The 23366-nt window shown below is 40.8% G+C and overlaps 2 protein-coding genes across 2 annotated transcripts in view; one reads left to right on the top strand and one right to left on the bottom strand.

Moving 5' to 3' along the window:
* klhl11 (kelch-like family member 11) overlaps positions 1-3813 on the top strand; it is a 10143-nt gene extending 6330 nt beyond the window's left edge. Inside the window, exon 2 of the mRNA XM_016468765.1 lies at positions 810-3813. Within this exon, the coding sequence (XP_016324251.1) occupies positions 810-2397 (1588 nt within the window). The 3' untranslated portion in view covers positions 2398-3813. The remainder of the gene's footprint in view (positions 1-809) is intronic.
* A 1690-nt stretch (positions 3814-5503) lies between these two features.
* Positions 5504-21762, bottom strand: fkbp10b (FKBP prolyl isomerase 10b). The gene is made up of 10 exons (XM_016468751.1): positions 21468-21762; positions 20696-20841; positions 20331-20520; positions 19859-20004; positions 12823-13012; positions 12565-12710; positions 11076-11265; positions 10824-10966; positions 6880-7043; positions 5504-5939 (listed from the first exon to the last, which is right to left on the bottom strand). The coding sequence occupies exons 1-10, from the start codon at positions 21659-21661 to the stop codon at positions 5751-5753; spliced, it is 1698 nt and encodes a 565-aa protein (XP_016324237.1). The 5' UTR covers positions 21662-21762; the 3' UTR covers positions 5504-5750.
* Positions 21763-23366: the final 1604 nt, after the last annotated feature.

Genomic DNA, 23366 nt, shown 5'->3' with positions numbered 1-23366 from the left:
ATTGACACCCATTAAAAAAAAAAAAAAAAAACAGCCTCTGGTCTCCTTTCCCATGTACTGGCAAACCGGAAGCATTAGCATTAGCCGTTACGCTTTTGCAGGCTTGCCTTCTAGTGGCTTTGCTTCTAATGGCAGCTGCAGTGACGTGCTGACTTTACGGATTAGCGATTGGCTCTTTTACTCAGAAGGTGGGGCTTCGTTCGATAGAGTGGCCATATTGAGCGCTGCATTTTTCCCCATTCAAAACTATATGAGTGACACGTCTTGGGTATTCTATAGTCTTTGTCCAAAAGCGCAACCTGCTGGCTAGTTAAATTCATTTGGGGCTACCTAAATCTAAAGAGTGCTTGCCCTAAGGGCTACCTGTAATTTTTATATTTTGCAAGCCCTGCATATTGTTTGTATTTCGTTATAAAACTGACAGAATTTGAGAGCTGAGACTTTATTTTATATTAAAAGTACCAAAAGCACAAAGCTTACTGTTATTATTGGGTGGCTGGCGCACTAATAGCCTAAATAATGAATGCATTTGAAGATGTGAAATATTATATATATTATATTATAGCTTTAAAGTGTCAGTAACTTTTAACTGTCCTGCACTGCGTGCATATATTTTGATACTGTGATATACACAATATAGAAAAATCTCTAGACCTATTGATTTTATATCGTCGCCATGTCATACTGCCCAGCCCTAGCTGACTACTAGAACAAATAAAACAAAAGAGCACCCACATCATATATCTTGCCTGTTCTTGTTGTGGGTTTTTGTAAGGTCTAAAACAATATCTTTTCTTTTCTACTCACAGGTTCTTGCTTGTGCAGTTGAAGGATTTTTGTGGAGAATTTCTCAAGAGGAAGCTCAGCCTGGGCAACTGTGTGGCCGTCCATAGCCTTGCACACATGTACACTTTGGATCAGCTGGCCTTACGTGCTGCTGACATGATTCGGCGCAACTTCCACAAAGTCATCCAGGATGAGGAATTTTACACGCTTCCATTCCACCTGGTCAGAGACTGGCTGTCAGACGCAGAGATTACAGTTGACTCTGAGGAGGTTTTGTTTGATGCAGTGGTCAAATGGGTTCAAAAGAGCTCAGAAGAACGGGTAAAGTATTTTGAGGAGCTTTTTCGTCTTCTCAGGCTGCCACAGATAAAGCCAACGTATCTTACAAGAGTTGTGAAAAATGAGCCTTTGGTCGCGCAGAATGCAGCCTGCCTACAGCTTGTGTCAGAGGCTGTGGAGGGTCATGCGATCCGCTTTGAGAACCTCAAATCAGCAGATACAGAGTTCTGGGCTTCATACATGGCCACATTCCAACCAAGATTTGGCCAGAACATGGATGTCATCATGGTGGTCGGCGGAGTCTCTGAAGGAGGTGACTACCTGAGTGAGTGCGTAGGGTACTTTGTATACGAAGACCGTTGGGTCAATTTGCCACACATCCATAACCATCTGGATGGTCACGCTATTGCAGCCACTGATACCCATGTATACGTGGCTGGGTCCATGGAGCCAGGATTTGCCAAGACTGTGGAGCGCTACAATCCAAATCGCAACACCTGGGAACAAGTGAGTAACCTCACAACACGCAAGCATTCCTTTGGCCTCACCTGCATCAAAAACATTCTGTATAGTATTGGCGGTCATGGCAACTTCAGCCCTGGCTTTAAGGATGTGAGTGTCTATGAACCTGACCAAGACAAGTGGCACAACCTAGAATCTGCTCCTAAGATTTTGAGAGACGTCAAGGCCATTAGTGTTGAAGATCGATACGTTTATGTCACGGCGCGAACGCCCATAGATACTGACAGCGATGATGGGTTGAAGACGGTGACTACTCGCTACGACACTGACAGTCGCCAGTGGCAAGAAGTCGATTCCTTACCGCTTATCGACAACTACTGCTTGTTCCAAATGGCTGTAGCATCGACTAACTTCTACCACACGGCTTCTTGCTGTCCCAAGAGCTACACCAACGTACGTGACGATGTAGCTCGTCAGAAGATCAGCGCAAGGATATCTGATGATATTCTTGAGAGCCTTCCCCCAGAGGTTACTAGTATTGAGGGTGCTGCTATCTGCTATCTTGATGATGATGTGTTTGTGATTGGTGGCTGGAAGAACAGTGACGATGTGGATAAGCAGTATCGCAAGGAGGCATACCGTTATTGTGCTGAGCGCAAACGCTGGATGCTTCTGCCGCCCATGCCTCAGCCTCGCTGCCGTGCCACAGCATGTCACGTTCGCATTCCCTACCGCTTTCTATATGGCTGTCAGCGTTACCCAATGCCACAGAATTTGGCACGCCAGAGGGACCGTATGCAGCAAATGCAACAGTTACATCGTCGCACGTTAACTCTACGCAGGCAGTTACAATCACAGATTGAATGCTAAGAGCTCTTGTTGCTCAGTAGAAAAACTGCTGCAAAAATCATAATAATTTAGTGTCTTCAGCATTCCCATGATCCCATTCTTATTAAAATATGTATTATTTGTTTACTTGTGACATTTCATCTCTGAGACAGTGAATGAAATGGCTGAAGCTAGTAAAAGAGTATTTTCAATGTGACTTTGTATAATGGAATCATATAAATATGTAAAAAAAAAAAAAGATACGTTTGTAAATATCTGTACACATGAAACATTGTTTCATGGCCTTGCATGAATTTGCCTTATTCCTGCAGTCGGCAAGTTGCAGAATGCTGCGCATTAATTTATCTAGAGTCATAATGTTCCATGTGGTGATGGTTGCCCTGCTACATTTGTGGGTTTTTAAGGTTTTGTTTTGCAGGGAGTGACATGTTCAACCATTTTTTCCAGCTGTAATGAATCACCAGTTCAAAACCATTTTCAAAACCGTTCAAAAACAAACCATTAATAACTACAAAAATAACCACTGCATCTTTATTCCCTTCACTTGTTAATTAGATCCTGGTCTTAATTGTGATGAATTTACTTGTTTGGCACTTGAATGCAATTCTTTCACAATCTTTGTTAATATTTGCAAAAATGCATTCTTCACAACTACAAGCACTTAATTTCAGCATTAGCCCTTGTCTTAATCTTTAATTGTTTTAATTGATTATATTTGTTCTTTTTCAACTTTAAAGCACAGGGAATAAAGACCGTTATGGCATCAGTTATTGATGCATGAAGGCTGCACCTAATACAACTGGAAAACCATATAGTCAAGGATCCATTACCTCAGTGTCAAGGGCAGGACCTTGTAAACTGTTACTTAAAAATAATTTGTCATTGGTATTGCAGTCTGTGCCATTTCAAAATCTCTCAACTTCCTTTATTTTTTTTCATTCATATATATTTTTAGCCATAGACATCAGCTTGTGTTCTGTCATGCATTGCCTGTCAATAATTATGTCAACATTTCCCATCAGTCTGTAGTTGTCCATTCCAATTTTAGTAAGGCACCTACTGATGGTACCCTCAATGCATCCTTGTCTTTGTTACATATATAACGCTATTTATAATCAATTTTTTTATTATTTGAAATCAGTTTTCATCTTTCATCTACATTCCCTCTTTGTATTTCCTCAAAGACTTTTCCTGTCTTTTACAATATGTGATGTTTGATGTCTTTTATTACAAGAAAACTCCGTGCACTTCACTTAGGTGAAAACTTATCAAGCAATCATTGGCACCATCTAGACCAGAAAACGTTTTGTAATGTTCATCTGAAGAACATTTAGTCCACACCAAAGTCTTAAAGTATGTCATCTTAGCTGAACTAATGTTACGCTTCGATGTTAAAATCTCTACTAAATGCAAGATTAAAATGGCTTTGACAATGTATCTATAGCTCTCATATTGACTTGCAGAGTTTCATAGTCATTTCATACAGGGAAAAACCCCATGAGACATACAGTGAACATACATTATTAAGCCTTTTTCAAACATTTTCCTGCATATTGGAGACTCTGTAGAATCTTAGATATTGTATTCAATGGGAAATGTAAGTTTTGTGTCTCTCATGTTGAGATGTGGTTTAATAGTGTTTGAGATCTATATCAGTTTCTTTCCTTCTTGCACAGAAGAAATGAGTGTATGTGTGTGTGTGTGTGTGTCGATGGCGAAAGTGTCTGACAATAAGAGTAGCAAGGCTGGGATGTTATCTTGTCCCACTCTCATTGTTTTAAAGTCTTTGAAGGGCGAATATAGTTCTTTGCATGTGGTATAAAGTATGCACATGTTGTGGATCTCAGTGATTTGCAATAAATATTTATTAAAAATCTGATATTGTCCAAGAGTATTTGTTCTGGCTCAGTTGATTCCCTTCCTGAAGTTCCATTACTTTTATGTTTGATAATGTTTTTGATGCAGTATAACTTTGTATTGCAGTGTTAAATTTAAATAGATTAAGGCATTTTCACATAGAATATGATTATTCCCCAATTGATATGCTTGACAGCGTGTGCAAATTGACATGAGATCTGTTGGTGTGCATGGTTTGATTGTCACTATAGGAAATAATATGGTCAAAATACAATAAAGAAATTATACCACCATGAGCAAACCTTTTGTCATTTTAATTTTACACAGTTTTGGTGACTGGTGGACACACATATATGTACATAAAGTCCAATAGAAACCAATGCAAAGATAAGAAGGCAGAAATAGCTTAAATTAAACACCGCTACATCCAGAAAGTTGTAAAAACTCAAGTTATCAGCTTATATGCTAATTTCAAAACATCTACATTCACCCTAAAAATACTTACAGCCGGAAAATCATCTATCACAAAACAGTATTATGAAAGGACGAATGAACAAATCGTTCATGAATGAAGATTAACGTCGGTTCTGGAGAGCCAGAGTCCTGCAAAACTCTGCAGGACTCTGGCTCTCCAGGACTGACGTTGGCCACCCCTGACTTAATAGTATACTAGTATAATTAGCATATTAGAATTATTTCTAAAGCAGGGTTCCTCAAATCCAGTCCTGGAGGGCCGCTGCCCTGCAGAGTTAAGCTCAAACCCTGATCAAACTCACCTACCTTTGATTTTTCTAATGATCCTGGAAGACATTGATTAACTTGTTCAGGTGTGTTTGATCAAGGTTGGAGCTAAACTCTGCAGGGCATTGGCCCTTCAGGACAAGATTTGAGGAACCCTTTTCTAAAGGATCATGTGACACTAAAGACTGGCGGAATGGCTGCTGAAATGTACATATATTGCATAATATAATAATACAGTAATAAATGCAGCATTGGTGAGCATAAGAGACTTCTTTAAAGACATAAAGATAAGACATAAAAAGACATCAAAATCTTACATTTTCCAAATCTAAAAATAATTATGCTTAAATACTTAATTATATTGATCAAATTATTAATTACAAGTATAAGTCAAATATACTTAGACTTTCTGTATTCTTAGTAAAAGCCAAGTATACTTAAGTATACTTTTGTGTAGTACATAAAAGCTAGACAAAGTATATTCTCTTATTTTAAGTCTAAAAGAGGTAAACTAATAGCACACTTGAATAGATTTCTTTTTTTTGTAAGGGTTGTCATATTTCATTTCAAAATAAAATGTCTACAAATACTTTTGGAACATTTTATTAGGTGGCACAGATGCATTTTTGAGATGCAACATTTTTAGGAATATAAAAATATGTGACCATCAAATGTACAAACTTTTAATACTGGAAAGCATGTTGGTATGGTTTTCAGCCTCAGGGTTATGAGTCTGTTGCTTTGTTCTAATGCTTTTGTGAATGTCCATGAGAGTTTCACAGTTCTTCATGGCGTGTTTTCTCTGCATCTTCATCCACTTTTAGTTTTAGCTCATCCTGAGTGATCAGACCATCAGTGTTCCTATCCTGGTTCTTGAACATATCTATGATGACACTATCTGGATCCTGAGCTGGTTTAAGACGACCTTTACCTTCTGATACCTGCTGTTTGATGAACTGTGAAAACTGTGGAGACACAAGGTACAGTAGTAAAGTGAGGATTAAAACCAAATCATTGCTTTCTTACCCAAGTGACTGTGGCACTTACTAAAACAAGTATTAAATTACAAAGACCATGTGCCCTGAATAAAAACAGTGACAAGAGGTAAATACTTAAGCAATAGTAAAGAAAAAGCTAATATAAAAGCACAAAAAGTCCCACATCTAGCAATGTAACATGACTTACAGTAACTAGTCAAAGGTCAGTGAGTTTAGTATTGTGCTCTTGAGTAAGGCACTTAACCTCAGTCTATTCCATTGTGGTCTCACACAGATTATTGTCATAAAGTCTGGTCCACCTTGCAGCTTATTTTGGCCAAGAACCACCCACTTAGACAGAAAGAGATGACTGACATGTAAAGTAACCAATCATTGTTCATTCAGTTTTATGTTCCATTTAGGTATAGACCAGGGGTACCCAAACTCAGTCCTGGAGGGCCGGTGTCCTGCAGAGTTTAGCTCCAACTTGCCTCAACACACCTGCCTTTAAGTTTCTAGTATGCCTAGTGAGAGCTTGATTATCTGGTTCAGGTGTGTTTAATTGGGGTTGAAGCTAAACTCTTCTGGACACCGGCCCTCCAGGACCGAGTTTGGACACCCCTGGTATAGACTCGCCAATATATTTGATACTGTATTTCATCTGTAACGGAACAAAATCTTGGAATCGTCTGTATGTAAGTCTGTATGTGCTCCAAAATTGTTTTACCATAAAACTAGAATTGTGCCTGTACTTGTTTGACATTTTCATTGTGTTTAGTGAAAGAATCTCTCAGATATCTTCACAACATAACACATTTCAGGGCCTGATTGCTTGTGATCATCATCATTTTTAAGCAGATCAGGGGTCTGACAACTTCATCAGAAAAGCTTGCTCATAGGCTGAAAGCATCTAGAGCTAAAAACTGACCTCCTCTAAAGGGACCTGTTGGTCCTGGTTAACGTCTAGTGCCTCAAACAGATGACCCGGACTCTCTTCGAGCCAAATGAACAGGTAGCCTTCAGGAACCCCCTTCTGCAGAGACACCAACTCCAGCTCGAACCGCAGCACTGCACTTCCCGGGACAATGCCAGCTAGGAAAACGAGAGCACAGGATGCACATTTATCAGAAATTGAAAAGAATTCATTAACCTTTTATTGCAGTGTTCCTTATTCTGTTGCTGTTTGAAAACTCAAAAAAAATACGACATTTCAGATGCAGGCCATCCAAGACGAAATGGAGTTGCGCACACACACACACACACACACACACACACACACACACACACACACACACACACACACACACACACAGAATAGACTTGAATTTGGCTTGTCCACGTTTAAAGGTAGTTCACCCAAAAATATAAATTCGCTGAAAATATACTCACCCTCAGGCCATATAAGCAGTAGGTGAGTTTGTTCATTCATCAGAACAGATTTAAAGAAATTTAGCATTACATCACTTGCTCACCAATGGATCCTCTGCAGTGAATGGGTGCCATCAGAATAAGAGTCCAAACAGCTGATAAAAGCTTCACAATAATCCACAAGTATTATTACTAGTATTTAAGCCCTGTCTGTTCCTTAGATCTTCGTCTGCTATTATATTTGGATTTACGTTGCTGAGCTTTTGATATTGTTTATGGACTTGTGGATATTCTCCTGGATTTATTATTAAAAACTCCTTTTGAACTTTACTCCTTCGTCGTGCACTTGATTAGACACTCAGCCAATGCCTTACAGAATAGCAGACCTAGAAAAGTGAAAATATAGTGGCTTTCTCTGTTTGTTTTGTTTTATTTATTTTTTTCCTCTCCCGGAATGGACTTGCCAGCCATACAGCTCCTATGCCTGGAGCAGTTGGACCGTTTGCTGGAGGACCACACCAGGTACTTTTTAGATCTGGCCTGCCTTATGTACTACCCCGACCGCTCGTTCTGTGTATTTTATATCACCAGCTTGAGCGAGCGGTGTAAGGCACGCCTACCAGCGAATGGTCCCCGAGAGGATTTCGCCACTTTTGAGGAGTGGGTGCTGGTGAATTGTGGATCACCGCTCACCATCGACACCTCAGAGGAGGAATTCACCAGCCCCACTTCCAATCCAGAGCCCAGCCAGCCTTCACCACACCGCTGCACGGAGCACTCGCCAGAGCCCGCCACGATAAAAGAGCCAGCGCTGACAAGAGCGACAGAGCCTAACATCGCCCCAGAACCCGAGCGCGAGAATGCGACTGACCAGGTTTGTGAGCCGGCAACACCCTGTATCATCGTGGGAGTACTTGTAGAGATCGAGGGAATGGAATGTGACCCCGCCCACACTCCCACTGCTGAGGGTGAGCTGTCGCTGGCCTCTGAAATATTTGACTGTTTAAATGAGGAGGAATACTGGCTTCTCCCTACCGCTGGTCCTGCCCAGCTCTCCTTCGTCAGCCAGCTACTCGTCACCAGCATCGGGAAGTTTCCCGCCCAGCCTCCCACTTCCTCCTCCTGTCTCAGCCAGCCATTCCATTGGCCCTGTGTCAGCTGGCCACTGAAGATACCTCAGCTCACCCTCAGCACGCCAAAACCATTGGATTGGAAGAGCATCGGGATCTTCAGCTTCCAGCTACCTCGGGGTTGGAGGAACCCCCGGTCTCCACCTCCAGCCTCCGAGACCCGGACTCCACCTTGGCCCTTCGACCCATCGGCTCCACCGTGGCCCATCATCATCCCACTGGGCTCCCTCGTCCCTCCGGCTCTGCCTTGGTCAGTTGTCGACCATCATTCGCCTTAGGATTCCACTCCTTCGGCTTCGCCTTGTCCCTCCATCCCTCTGGCTCTGTCTGGCTTCTACTTCCCTCCAGCTCCACCTTGGTCCTCTGTCGCTCCGGCTCCCTGCCTCCACCTCGGTCGCCTGAGCTGCCAGCTCCGCCTTGGCCCTCCGGATCCTCAGTGTCGCCCTGGCTCTGCGGCTCTCCGTCTCCATACTGGGCTCCTCTTCCACCGGCTCTGTCACCATCAATCGGCTCTCTGGTGTCGTCGGCCCCATCTCCACCATGGCTCCTTCCACCGTCGACTCCACCTGGCTCCTCCTGCTCCGGGCACCTCCTTCCATCTACTCCACCCTGGCCTTATGAACTATGCCCCTTTCCCATTGCCTGCCCCTCACCTGCCCCACACCCGTCTCCTGAACCCCCACCCTCCCTCTTCTGGACTGCTTTTGTCGGTGCGAGGACGCACCGTTCCAGGAGGGGGTGAAATGTCACGTTTCTGTTCTGTTGTGTTTTGGTTTCTCTGTTTGAATAACCTACCTAACATTGTTCGGGAGGCAGACACACTCTGTCAGTTTAAATCTAGATTAAAGACCCATCTCTTTAACCTGGCTTACACATAACACACTAACACATTTCTAATATTCAAATCTGTTAAAGGATTTTTAGGCTGCATTAATTAGGACAACCGGAACACTTCCCATAACACCCGATGTACTTGCTACATCATTAGAAGAATGGCATCTACGCTAATATTAGTCTGTTTCTTTCTTATTCCGAGGTCACCGTAGCCACCAGATCTGTCTGACCAAAGGAGAACTGGCCCCCCAACTGAGCCTGGTTTCTCCCAAGGTTTTTTTCTCCATTCTGTCACCGATGGAGTTTTGGTTCCTTGCCGCTGTCACCTCTGGCTTGCTTAGTTGGGGACACTTAATTTCCAGCGATATTGTCGACTTGATTGCACAGACACTATTTAAACTGAACTGAGCTGGATGATCACTGAATTCAATGATGAACTGCCTTTAACTGAAAATTGAGTGTTTACTATTGTCATTTTGTATTATTGACACAATATTTTCCTAATTAATGCTGTACAGTTGCTTTGACACAATCTTTATTGTTAAAAGCGCTATATAAATAAAGGTGACTTGACTTGACTTTCCAGTTTGCCTGTGTTCCCTCGTTTGTTTCTATCGTTTTTGATTTGTTAATTAGTTCCACACACCTGTTCTGTTTTTTAGTATTTAAGCCCTGTCTGTTCCTTAGTTCTTCATCTGCTATTATATTTGGATTTACGTTGCTGAGCTTTTGATACTGTTTGTTTATGGACTTAGATATTCTCCTGGATTTATTATTAAAAACTCATTTTGAACTTTACTCCTTCATGCGCTTGATTAGACACTTAGCCAATGCCTAACACTATTTGTACTGTGCTAGACCAACTGAGACTTGTCACAGCACTTGTATACTGTTGCTCTCTTGTTGGTTTGATTGCTTCTATTGTTCACCTCATTTGTAAGCCGCTTTGGATAAAAGCGTCTGCTAAATGATTAAATGTAAATTGTTTATAAAATACAAATTCATTAAGACATTTTTCATTTTAAACCACTGATTCTGCCTAAAAGAGTCCTTTATCCATAATATTGCTTTCTCCAAGTCGTCTTTTGAATCTGAATCAGGAGAGAAATATGCACAGATCAAGAACCGTTTACAAACGAAAACATTTCTAAACAAATATGTCAGTGGATTTTGATGTGAGAGGACATGGACTTCCAGGGGATGGACTTCTTCGCTGGAGGAATGGATTGTGGACTGGTATTTTGGACAGAAGTGACCGTTTAAAGTTAAAACACATTAATGATGGATTTGTTTCTTAGCGTAGCTTTTCACTTCACAAGACTGGTAATTGATGGACTGATGTTGTGTAGATTATTGTTTTTCACTGCAGAGGATCCATTGCTGAGCAATAGTAATGTAATGCTATTTTTTTTTTACAACATTTCAGTGTCACTGTATTTGAGCTAATATTACAGTGACATTGTACTTGTCTGCACGGGTAGTTGGTCGGCACTAGTTTACATCCTTTTAGAGTATCACAGACAAATGAAATAAGACACACCTCCTTTCTCTCCATGTCCAAGGTGTGGCGGCACTATGACTGTCCGTCTCTCTCCTACACACATATTTCTAAGAGCCTCGTCTAGGCCGTCAATTATTTTATCCCCTCCAAGCACCACATCCTGTGGGGTCTCATAGTCCCTCCTACAAAGATCAGAGATCAATAACTGTTATCCATATCACAAAACCATTAGCACGTTATAATAAATATTGAAGCTATTATAAAGAGATTAGATAGATTGAGGAAACTCACGATGTAAAGAGCAGCGTGCCATCCAGCAGTGAGCAGTTGTAGTGGTACTGAATGAAGTCATTCACCTCACTGGTTTCATTACACGCCTCAGATTTACGTGTGATATCCACCTGCACAGTATCTTTGACACCGTGGAAGTCTATCACATGGATGTCAAAGACCAACACGGCTGAACCTGGAATGTCCTTACCTGGCCAAAACAGAGCTGTACTTATTGGATAGTAACATTTAGAATGTAAATGGCAGTTAACAGCAGCTATCTATCACTCTGTATCTCTTGCCTTGTCACCCATTGAAGTAAAAAAAGCTTTGTCACTACCCTTTGAAATTTGTGGGTCCTCGTAACCCCAGAATCCTGGCCAACTGTCAACTGGACTTTGTCCATCATCATTGCCTATTTAGACTATTTTACACTATTTAGCCTATCCATATAAGTGGCAGCCAATGAGCGTGTGCATTCTCTCCAACCTTTTCCAAGTCATTTCAACATGGCAAATACATTTAGGCAACTGAACTGCCCCATACATAAAACACTTATTTTTTTTAAATAGAAAATTAGTATGAGTATGGTTTTCATCTCATTTGAGTATTCACCAGGGCCAGAAATTAACGGGGGCTTGGGGCAAAAATGCAAAATTCAAATTTTATTTAAGGGGGCAAATAATGCCCCTGTACAATTAAAAGAAATCTATTACAGCTGTCAAGATTAAAGTGAAAAATAAAAAGTGTCAACTGTGGCACTGATCCCATTGCATCAGATTTCTTTTTACACACTGACCAATCTCATATGTTTCTGTTGAGTTTATGAATGCAATGGCCAGTCAGAAGCATTTAGATTAGTCACTGTGAAAATGCCGGAGTTTTGTTGAGTACATACGCTCACTGATTGAATTCTGAATCTGCACTCTCGTGGATTATCTCATCATAAATGTTTTTATTGATATATAATTTATTCCCGGTTTAAATAACCATTATGTTTTTCATGCTACTAGTATAACCAATGTGAACATTCAATTTTCTAATGCTAAAAAGCAATAAACTAATTCATAAACCTGGTTTTTCCTGTGTAGCCAGAATATGATGTTCCGTTTTCCAAGTGTTTTTTATGCATTCTATTAATCAAAATTAATCATCTGTATTACAATATCAAGAACCATATTCAGTGTTTTTTATTTATATACTTTATGTGGGCTAATTACATTTTGCAACTGTTGTGTAAATACATGTATGCCACAGCATTAAACAGCCCTGTGTAAATCAGGGGTGTCAAACTCAAGATTCAAGGTTTAGATTTCAACCCTAATTAAACACACCTGATCCAACTAATCAAGTCCTTCAGGCTTATTTGAAAACTACATGGTAGGTGTTGGAGCAGGGTTGGAACAAAACTCAATTGAGTTTGACACCCCTGGTGTAAATAAGCATGGCACACTTTTCATTCAACTTTCATTGATGAAGTAGCATTTAAAATGCATTACGATAATCTAACCTGCCCCCTGCTGGCCATATGCAAGATGAGGTGGCAAGATGATTCTTCTCCTCTCTCCTGTACACACACCCTGCAAGCCTTTATCTATGCCAGCGATCATGTAGCCCATTCCAATGTATGTGTTGTACGTATGGTTGTGCTGATAGCTGTGACATTAGAGGTAATACAATACATTAGAATCTTAGTAACAGCTACAGCAATCCAAAACAACAGCAAAACAACAAACAAGCAAAAAAATAAATAAAAATTGAGTAAAACCTGGAGTCAAATGTGATGCCATTGAGGAAGGAAGCATTGTAGTGGTAGCGAATGTAATCGCCTGCAACAGACTTGCGTGTACATGGTTCAGACGCTTTCATGACCTCCACAATGATGTCATCTTTAGGGTTGTGGAGGTCTTCCAGGAGAATGTGATACACTAATGATGCATGAGCAGGGATTTCTGTGCCTGAGGAAAAGAGACACACAAGAAAGCTGAAATAATGGGAAACAAGGAATTAGAGGACAGAAATATAATTTGTTTAAGAGAGTTTATAACTAACTATAATTTTTAAAGTGCTCCAACATTTTGTAGATACCTTTTATATAATGTGCCATTCCTGGGATTTTGGAAATTAGTGAATTTACATAAAGTTGGATATATATGGGTGACTTTATCTGCATTGATACAGTATACTCATGTAGGGCGATATATATGCTAAATAGCACATCTCAACTGCTTAATTGCTTGTATTGTTGCAAAACGTAAACTATATTATTACCCAGCTCTAATCTGCTAAATGCAACTTTAAGACATAAAGGTATTAAGATATATAAACATTAATATCATGATTTTCTGTAAAGCTGCTTGGAAATAATGTGTATTGTGAAAAGCACTATACAAATAAATCTGACTTGACTAAACCAAAATTGTAACTGTCTGTCAGTGGATGTACTGTATATAAGGAGTGGGGAGACGTTTGTTTTGGGATTTTACTAAACCTCACACAAGAAACTTTTATGCTTTTTATTTTGAGAAAAAAGTTCAACGTCCAACAGTGATACTCCTCTAGATTTGTTAAGGCTGGATTACACTATACGATCTGAGCAGATTTTAAAACACAAGGAATCATACACCTGCCGACTTTGTAAATGGTTACAGAGGAAAAACTGGGCATCACAGACTAAATGACTGAGGATCACCTACTAAGAGACTTTCAAGTCGTTACGAACACAACAAACACACCTCTGTTGCAAGGACATGGATTACGTTTTAAAACAATGTGTTCTAAAATCGGCTCAAAAATTAAACATGTTTGATGGCCTGAAGCTAATAAGTCTGTGTCTGTGTCCATGTAACACTGATTCTTCTGTGAAATCTGTCAACTCAAATCTGCAGATTGGCTCTGACATTTGGCAACTAGCGCTGACTTGTCCAGACTGTAAATCAAGGCAAAAATCTCAGTAAAAGTTGTGTAGTGTACTCCAGTATTAAGCAGTTACTAAAACAGGTTGTGTATCTTGTAGATAAACCAGAAAGAACCCAGGGTTTACAAATGTGCAGTGTGAAATCTGGAAACCCCATTAGCCAGTATTAATCACAAACCCAAGGCATGAACCATGTGAAAGGTAAAACGTGTCCAGTTACTGACGTAACCTTGGTTCCCTGATAAGAGAATAAGACGTTGCGTACACCATAAGCTGATGCTTTGGGGAAACACCTTTCTCCTCAAATACTGAAGACTTATTCGCTTAACGCCATTGCTACGCTTGAGGCGTAAAGGGGGCGGGAAAGTGCCCTATATAAGCGGCGCTGAGCGGCATTTCATCAGAAATTTTCGACTGAATAAGAGAGCTTATGAAAGACCTGAGTGTAAATAACACAGCATGAATGCAATGTCTTGTTCCCTTCTCAGGGAACGGAGGTTACGTCAGTAACCGGACACGTTCCCTTTCGAGAGGGTCTCTCGATGTTGCATCCAGCGTAAGATGACACTTTGGGGAATGTGTCACGCCGTGTTACTGTGACGGTTGCTCGGCATAAGTGGAGACATCAAATAAGCGCAGTGACACTTAGCAATCGCAATGCATGGTACAGCCACTGTACACAAGTATGCATAAACAGCACATTCCAGACAACAGCTTCTTACTGGAGCTAGACATGCAGTTGTGGAGCTTACTGGGATTAGACAGCACATTGGCTTGGGAAACTGTGTGTAAATTGGCTAGGCAGCAGCAGCGCCGGCACAACCTACTACAGAAGTGTTTTTTTGTAGTTTTTTTTAACTAGCTGACCTAGTGGAAACCCACAGCTCTGAGAGGGAGGGCGGGGCTAGTGAACTGCTGTATGTGCATTCACACAACAGCAAAGATATAAAGCGGTGAGATGCAACACTTCAAAACTATCAGAAAACAGCTGTCATAGACAATATCACGGCAATTACAACAACAAGCGGCAGACCCGGCTCACCTCTGAAATATGTCTGAAAAACATATGCTATGACAGCGAGTCTAATGTCGACAAACTCCGTCGATTGGCCAGACGCTCGACGCATGTCCGCCCCACAATTGAGATGGCTGGGGAGACAGACAGCTCAACAGACAGGAGGTGCTGGTCTGCCCACATCTATAGGCGAGCGTGTGAAAAGGGCAAGAATGGGAACCACCTTGGCGATTTATGAACGCCACGGCCGCCATGTTGTCCATGCGAACGAGAACATGCTTGTGACAGAACTAAGTGTAGAAACACTTAAGAAACAGGTGACCTGCTCCGAGCACCAGGCAGTTCCAAGCAGGTCATCAGGTACCTTTTCATGCCAGGCGACCATCGCACAAGGGCCAGCGCTTCTAGGCATTTGCGAGTCACCAATATGCACATTGAGCTCAAGTGTGGAACCCATGCATGAATGCATGCTTTCAACCATAGTTGAAGCGGGTGCATGTGAAGCAGTCCCAACATGCCAGATAATGTTACAGTGCAAACAGTTCCTGATTATGCACTCGTAACGCTGGGGCATTTTGAAGCCTGTGCGGTAGTCAGCATTACACCGTTGAAATGGGGCAATCTGTGCCTTTTATATGGAGCTTGTCTCTTTAAAGGGGTCATATGATGCGATTTCGATTTTTCCTTTCTCTTTGGAGTGTTACAAGCCTTTGGTGCATAAAGAGGATCTGTAAAGTTGCAAAGACTAAAGTCTCAAATCCAAAGAGATATTCTTTATAAAAGTTAAGAGTCAGCCACGCCTACCTAAAACGGCTCGTTCTAACACGCCACCAACATACCTACGTCGCTCTGTGGGAAGATTTGCATAACACAGCCGAAATGTTCACGCAAAGAAAGAAGGCGTAACTTTTATTCTCGCTGTAGTTTTGTTGTTTCCGCCGCCATGTCGTAAAGACGCTGTGTGCTTCGTTGTAAAAGCGAAACTACTTTGTTTGGTCTTCCAAAAGAGGACGTGTACAGTATGTGGAAAATAATGTGTTTTTTTAACCTTAAACCGCATAAACACATTTCATTACACCAAATACACAAAATACTGTTCTTTTTAGCAGCATCATATCACCCCTTTAAGGCAAGGGGCGAAAGAAAATAATTCTGATAGGCTACAGACTAGTATCTTCTGTATTCTGTCTTACAGCTTGTCACACTGCACAGTGGAACAATAGCACAAAGAAAACCAGTGATCTCAGTGCCTGCAATAGTCAAGTCAAATCAAGTCACCTTTATTTATATAGCGCTTTTAACAATACAGATTGTGCCAAAGCAACTGTACAGCATTAATTAGGAAAATAGTGTCAATAATGCAAAATGACAATAGTAAACACTCAATTTTCAGTTAAAGGCAGTTCATCATTGAATTCAGTGATGTCATCATCCAGCTCAGTTCAGTTTAAATAGTGTCTGTGCAATCAAGTCGACGATATCGCTGGAAATTAAGTATCCCCAACTAAGCAAGCCAGAGGCAACAGCGGCAAGGAACCAAAACTCCATCGGTGACAGAATGGAGAAAAAAACCTTGGGAGCAACCAGGCTCAGTTGAGGGGCCAGTTTTCCTCTGGCCAGATGAAACCAGCAGTTCAGTTCCAGGCTGCAGCAAAGTCACATTGTGCAGAGGACTCAACTGGTTCCTGTGGTCTTGTCCCGGTGGCAGTCTAGGAGACACGGTCTTCACTGGGGATCTGTCTCTGGGGCTCATCTATTTGACAAGGTCTTCGCTGACATTCAGGGCTGTAGAGGTCATCTCTAGGTTCTGATCCACCATCTGGTCTGGATATGGACTGGATCTGGGTGGCTACAGTGACCATCTGATCTGGATACAGACTGGATCCGAATGGCTACAGTGACCTCGGATTAAGAATGAAAGAGACTAATATTAGTGTAGATGCTATTCTTCTTACGATGTAGCGAGTACATCGGGTGTTATGGGAAGTGTTCCCGGTTCCGGCAGGAAACTGAGAGAAGAGTAAGATAGCGGGTAGACTTTATTATCGATTCCGACTATAACGCTATGCGGCATGTTCCTCATTCCAGGAAGGAATGGCATTTCGGCCATAAGTTCTCTGGTTTTGCAGCTGGCTTGGGCTCAATGCAAGAGTCTGAAGTTGGGCTAGACAACATGCAGTCACACAGAGCTATGCAGAAGAAGAGCACTGAAAACAGCGGCACAGCCGGTGTATCATAAGATGGATATGAGCAGCGATATCGCCAGTGTACACCATGGCTAATATAAGCAACACCACACACCTATATGAAAAACAGTGCCACATCCGGTGTTTACCATCAAAAGACGACGCACGGTGGCAGCGCCGGCATATGGCACAGCCGGTGCTAATCACAGAAAGGCAACACATGGCGGCAGCACCAGCATATAGCGGTCTAATCAATACTACACATCTGTATGAAAGACAATGGCACAGCCAGTGCTTATCATAGAAGGGTAACGCACTGTTGCAGCGCCGACATATACAGCAGTCAGCGACCTACATAGTGGCCAGTGTAAGCAATCCTACACATCTGTGTGAAAGACAATGGCACAGCCAGTGCTTATCATAGAAGGGTAACGCACTGCTGCAGCGCCGACATATATAGCAGTCAGAGACCTACATAGTGGCCAGTGTAAGCAACCCTACTGTACACATCTGTATGACAATGGCACAGCCGGTGCTTATCATAGAAGGGTAATGCACTGCGGCAGCATTGGCAAATATGGCATAACACGACGCTCTGCTTGAAAACAAGCCACAGAACATGTGGGTTCTATGTCAGAACACCGGCTCCTGCCTCACATGCATCATGGTACTCTCGTGAATGGTGACGAAGAATGAAACGGAAGAGAATAATTGTTGAATAAAATCATTATTTTTGTTTTCTTTGCACACAAAAAGTATTCTGTTAGCTTCATAAAATTACGGTTGAACCACTGATGTCACATGGACTATTTTAACGATGTCCTTACTATGTTTCTGGGCCTTGAACGTGGTAGTTCCATTGCTGTCTATGCAGGGTCAGAAAGCTCTCGGATTTCATCAAAAATATCTTAATTTGTGTTCCAAAGATGAACTAAGGTCTTATGGGTTTGGAACGACATGAAGGCGAGTAATTAATGACAAAATTTTTATTTTTGGGTGAACTATCCCTTTAAGTAAGCAGCTGGAGTAATTTGTGCTCTAGCAGGCAAAATGGCACCCTGAGGCAAGGCACTGTTATATATTGTGTGAGCGGCTGAAGCGCCTTGGCTGGGATATTTTGTGCTTTGTGCAATACAGAACGCCGTTGAGGCAGGGGGCTGTTTATATCATAAGCACGTTCAGAGCACAAGGTGTCAGCGGGACCTGTGCCAGCATATGAGCTCTTTGCTGCAAAACTCACATTCGGCTTATAGCTCCACTACCATGAGGGAGTGTGAGAGCCGGGTTTGTTTCTTGAAGTTAGGTATGCGCCACCTATGAAGAGTGCTATCCTGAAGGCAATGACATCTTCAATCCATTCTTCATGAGAATGTGTAAGGGGATCAGCAAAGCGTATTCCATAATCCCCTTTTGGCAAAGCATTTATAATAAAGGAGAAAGATTTTGATGAAATGCCACTGAGCACCACTTATATAGGGCGCTTTCCTGCCCCCTTTTCGCATGCTCAAGCACCATTGGCCATTGCAATGCAATGGCGTTAACCGAATAAGGACTTCAAAAGCTATATTTCTTGAGGTTGTTGAAGAAAACATGTCTCCCACAACAATATGAGTGTGCAGATTTGTACATGGTAACGTTACATCACTAATTTGTATGTATCAAGAAGGCATCTGGAGGTTGCTCCACCAGAGTTTCATTGTACATGTACAGTGACAATAATGTTCTTAAGGCCCCGATATACTTCAAGCTAAATCGAAGAACAAACTGATATGACGTAATTTCGAACAAAATCCGGCCAAAACGAAGTAGATTTTTGTTCATTTTGGGAGTTCGAAACGGCTTGCCAAAGTGAACTTTCCAGAAAAGTTTGTTCAGCTACAAAACATCTTCGTACTACCATTGGTCCGTGACGATTACGTCATGGTGGGTGTGCGCTGAGGCTCCGCCTTCTTTCATGCGGAACTCTTCTCTGGGTTAATTTTGTCTGTCGAGTCCTTGGAGGTGAGATGTCTGCGGGTAAAAACTGAACACAGTGGAGACAGAGCTGCTTTATAGTAGCAAATTAAGTTTTGCTTCTGATGAAATGAGACACTGACAGTTTTTCATGTTTAATACTGCTGCTTGCTTTTAAGCAATATATTGAATAAAGTGCCATGTAAATATACGTGACGTGACTTCATGGGAGTGCTAATTTGCAGAGCTCGTGCAAGCATACCCATGTTGCTATGATCAGATGCTTTTTTATAATAAAATGCTTGCCGTTATCTCCATTTTTGTTGTGTTTATTTTGTTACTAAGAGGAAAGTGCGTAGCACATATTTACATATTCATATAAACGTCACTTTCATCAGAGTGGGCGGCGTCGGGATGTTCGATAACAGCATACCGCTGCTCACGTATATCGAACTTCGTTTTACACCTAAACGAAGAACGAAAAAGAACTTTGTTTTGAGTATATTGGGGCCTTTACTTACTTAAGGCTTCAGTATTTGAGGAAAAAAAGGGTTTCCCCAAAGCATCAGCTTACACTGTACGCAACGTCGAGAGACCCTCTCGAAATGGAACCCAGAATTACATTGACACGTGAGAAAAGAGTGCAACCATGTCTGAGATTTGAATAAAACTCTATGATTAATATAGAACTAGTTGTTCTTTATATGTACATGCAGATGATTTGCTTGCTTACCATATCCTTTTTCTCCAAATGCCAGAAATGGGGGGATGATGAAGTGTCGTATTTCTCCTACACACATGCCCAGCAACCCTTCATCCAAGCCTTTTATGAGCCAACCTTCCCCAACCACTGAATCCTGCGTCTGGGAACGCTTGTAGCTGCATTATGTTCATACAAGATTAATCAACACACTTCTGGATACATCTGATATATGACATGTGTCCACTCAGATACTGGATTAGATTTAGATGTTAAAATACTTTCTCTTATGCCTTTTTAATGTACAAAGAAAATTATTACGAAGCCATATATAAGACAATTTGCATGAACAGTGTCAACACTGTGGATCCATGGCAATATCAACACATTGCTCAAACAAGAGCATGAGTTTGGTGGCAGGAGTGTTCGGGAAACTTCTTTGTAAATTGTTATTATTTTTTGCAGTTCCTTCGAGGTGGCTACTAGGACAGAAAGTAGCACTAACCTGGAGTCAAACGCAGAGCCATCCAGCAATGTCCCATTAAAGTGAAAACGGACAAAGTCAGTCCTCATGACTGAGCGCTTGCATTCTTTAGGTGTACTGATGACTTTGGTCTGAACCTGGTCTGCTCTGTTAAAGACGTCCAGTAGAACCAGATCAAACACTAATGTTGTGTCTGGCGGCACTTTATCACCTGAAACGGCACAGAAGGAAGACACTTTCTATGATATCTAATACAATGACACCCAGACATTTTTAGGCATGACCTGTGTGTCCAAATGGTTTTTGGGCCACTGTCCAAGTTTGAGAAATAAACTAGTATGCACATTTAGTTTGATGAATGTAAAAGGTGTGTTTGGGTATATTACCTGCTCCTTGGCTACCGTAAGCCAAGTGGGGGGGTACAGTGATCTTCCTATGCTCATTCACACACATACCCAGAATGCCTTTGTCCACACCAGCAATCTGCCACTTTTGGCCCACTTGTCCAAAGAATGCAGCCCCCCTATCATAGCTGCATTTAAAACAAACAAATCACAAAAAGATTTCCAACACATGCACACACACATAGCTTTGCAAGTCATAAAAGTAATTTTAATAAAAGTAATAAAAGCATTTTACACAATCAAGTCTATTTTATTTCTATAGCTCTTTTGACAATGCAGCTTGTCTATCATTTAAACTCCTCAGAATAGTTGTATTCAAGCTACACTGGGAAAAAATTGCACAAGGCTCAGAAACCAAGTGAGCTCCCTATCAAGACAGCATTTGGCCACGTATGATACATTATGTGATGTTCAAAAATGCTTTCCATGTAGGTAGCTCACCAGTGTCTGAGACACGGCCATAGATTAATATGCAATATAATAAAAAAAAAAATGTAAGTAAAAAATCTTGAACAAACCTATTTGCATGTAACTGCAGAAGATACGTCAAATTATATCATAGAAGTACCCTGATTTTACCATAACACACAAAAAAGTATCCCAATGTAATATTCCAATGGTGCACGTCCAGAAAATCACGGCCCTACACTGGACGTCTCCAAAACGCAATGGTATCGCTTAATGCGAAGAATTTTAATGTGCAAGATGCAAAGAATGAACATCACTCAATGAACACTTGGCTGAATTATCTCACCTAGAGTCAAACAGTTTTCCGTCAGTAAAAGTGCCGTTATAGTGATACCGCACGAAATCTCCAGATTTCACTTCTCTGATGCAGCTTTTAGGAATGAAGTATCGATCAACTGCAATATCGTCGATAGGTCCGGGGTTACAGTCCACGGAGAACCACGTCGCCAGCAATAAACTCAAAAAAATCCTCCGTACCATTTTAAGGAAAGTGTAGCCTGTGAATGAGGCTCGCAGTCAGTTGTGGGCTCCTGTAGGAGGAGTTCGGATGTGTAAACGTGGAAGATCCCAGTCCTAGAACTGCGGTCCTGAAACTGCAGCCTCCGGTTGTGCAGGAACACCCTTCTCGGAAGATCTTCAGCTGGGATGTTGCTTGGGGCACTTTTTCCGTTTTCGGAACAAATAAAACTACAGGTTCTGAATTATTTTATAGGAGTGATCAATTGTAAAACCATTGTTTACTGTTATTATTGCTGATGTTATTGGTTAAAATGTTGAGAAAAATGACGCACAAGGGAAAAATATTTAATGAGATCATATTTCACGGAAGCGGATGGAAAGCCGTTCAGTAAGAGGCTGTGACCGTTGGATGTGGATGACACACTTTAGCAGCACCGCGGTTTTAGTCAGGAACATGAGCCACTATGTATTATTTTGTATCGTAGCCTATGCAATGTATTACTTAATTGCTTGATGTTTGGTTCATTTAATAAATATTCTAATTCTGTCAAATAATTGAAATTAATTAAAAAATAATCAAATTTTTTGCTTGGTTTATTATAACCCTTTAGCATTCCTGCAAAATGTGCCTAAAACGCCTAAAAAAGGCATAGCCTACCCCAATTCAGTTGCATGCTATTCTTGAACCATTTGGAGTATTTGCATGGTTTGGTCTCTTTTGAAAGACACAGAGGTTTGTTCAGTTTAGAAACAAAACTCAGAGTGCCACCTTAGAGTAAGTCTTACTGGCATTGAGTGATAGAACTTTGAACACACCGAAAAAGGTTTTTTTTTTTTTTGTAAACAGATACCTGTAGTCAGATGACTATAGCTGGGAGCTATTAGCTGGAAAACACAGTGGGATCACAGCATGAAGCCTTGTTGGCAGTCTGACAAAGACACTGATTGTGCCTGCTGTGCTGATTGTGTCTTAAAAAGGTTTGCATCATTCGAATAAGGACAATCTCAACTTTCCAAAGATATATGACGATTAGCTTTTTTTTTTTTTTTTTTTTTTTTCAATGAATACTTTTATTCAGCATTTTATATTTTATTCATGCCATATTAAAGAGTAAAGATATTCATTAATGTTACAAAAGGGTTCTATTTCAAATAAACACTGTAAAAATATTTATGATGTTACAAAGTATTTCTATTCCCAATAAATGCTTTAAAGAGATAAAATTCAGTAAAAATACAGTAAAATTCAGAAATATTATTACTATTTAAAATAGCTGTTTTCTGTGTGAATATATTGTAAAATATAATTTATTTCTGTGATGAATACATCATTACTCCAGTCTTCAGTGTCACATGATCCTTCAGAAATCATTTGTGCTGCTTTATATTTTATTTCTTTGTTGAATGGAAAGTTTAAAAGAACAGCATTTATTTTAAATAGCAAAGTCATTTATGTTACAAAATATTTCTGTCACTTTTCATCAATTTAATGCATCCTTGCTGAGTAAAAATATAATTTTTCGTTTTTCTTTTCTTTTTTAATCCTACTGACCCAAAACCTTTCAACCCTATATATTCTTTAATTGCAGTCCATTTTACTCTGACTGAAATGGCATATAATTTTAGTTAAATAACATTTTGTCACCTTCTAATAGATTAAACTTAAAGCTAATTTTTAAACATTGTGCAACATGTATATATATATATATATATATATATATATATA

Source organism: Sinocyclocheilus anshuiensis, unplaced genomic scaffold (assembly GCF_001515605.1).
Source record: "Sinocyclocheilus anshuiensis isolate Anshui unplaced genomic scaffold, SAMN03320099.WGS_v1.1 scaffold890, whole genome shotgun sequence".
Classification (NCBI taxonomy): domain Eukaryota; kingdom Metazoa; phylum Chordata; class Actinopteri; order Cypriniformes; family Cyprinidae; genus Sinocyclocheilus; species Sinocyclocheilus anshuiensis.
The sequence above is the reverse complement of the archived record's forward strand: the minus strand, read 5'-3'. Positions and strand labels throughout refer to the sequence as shown.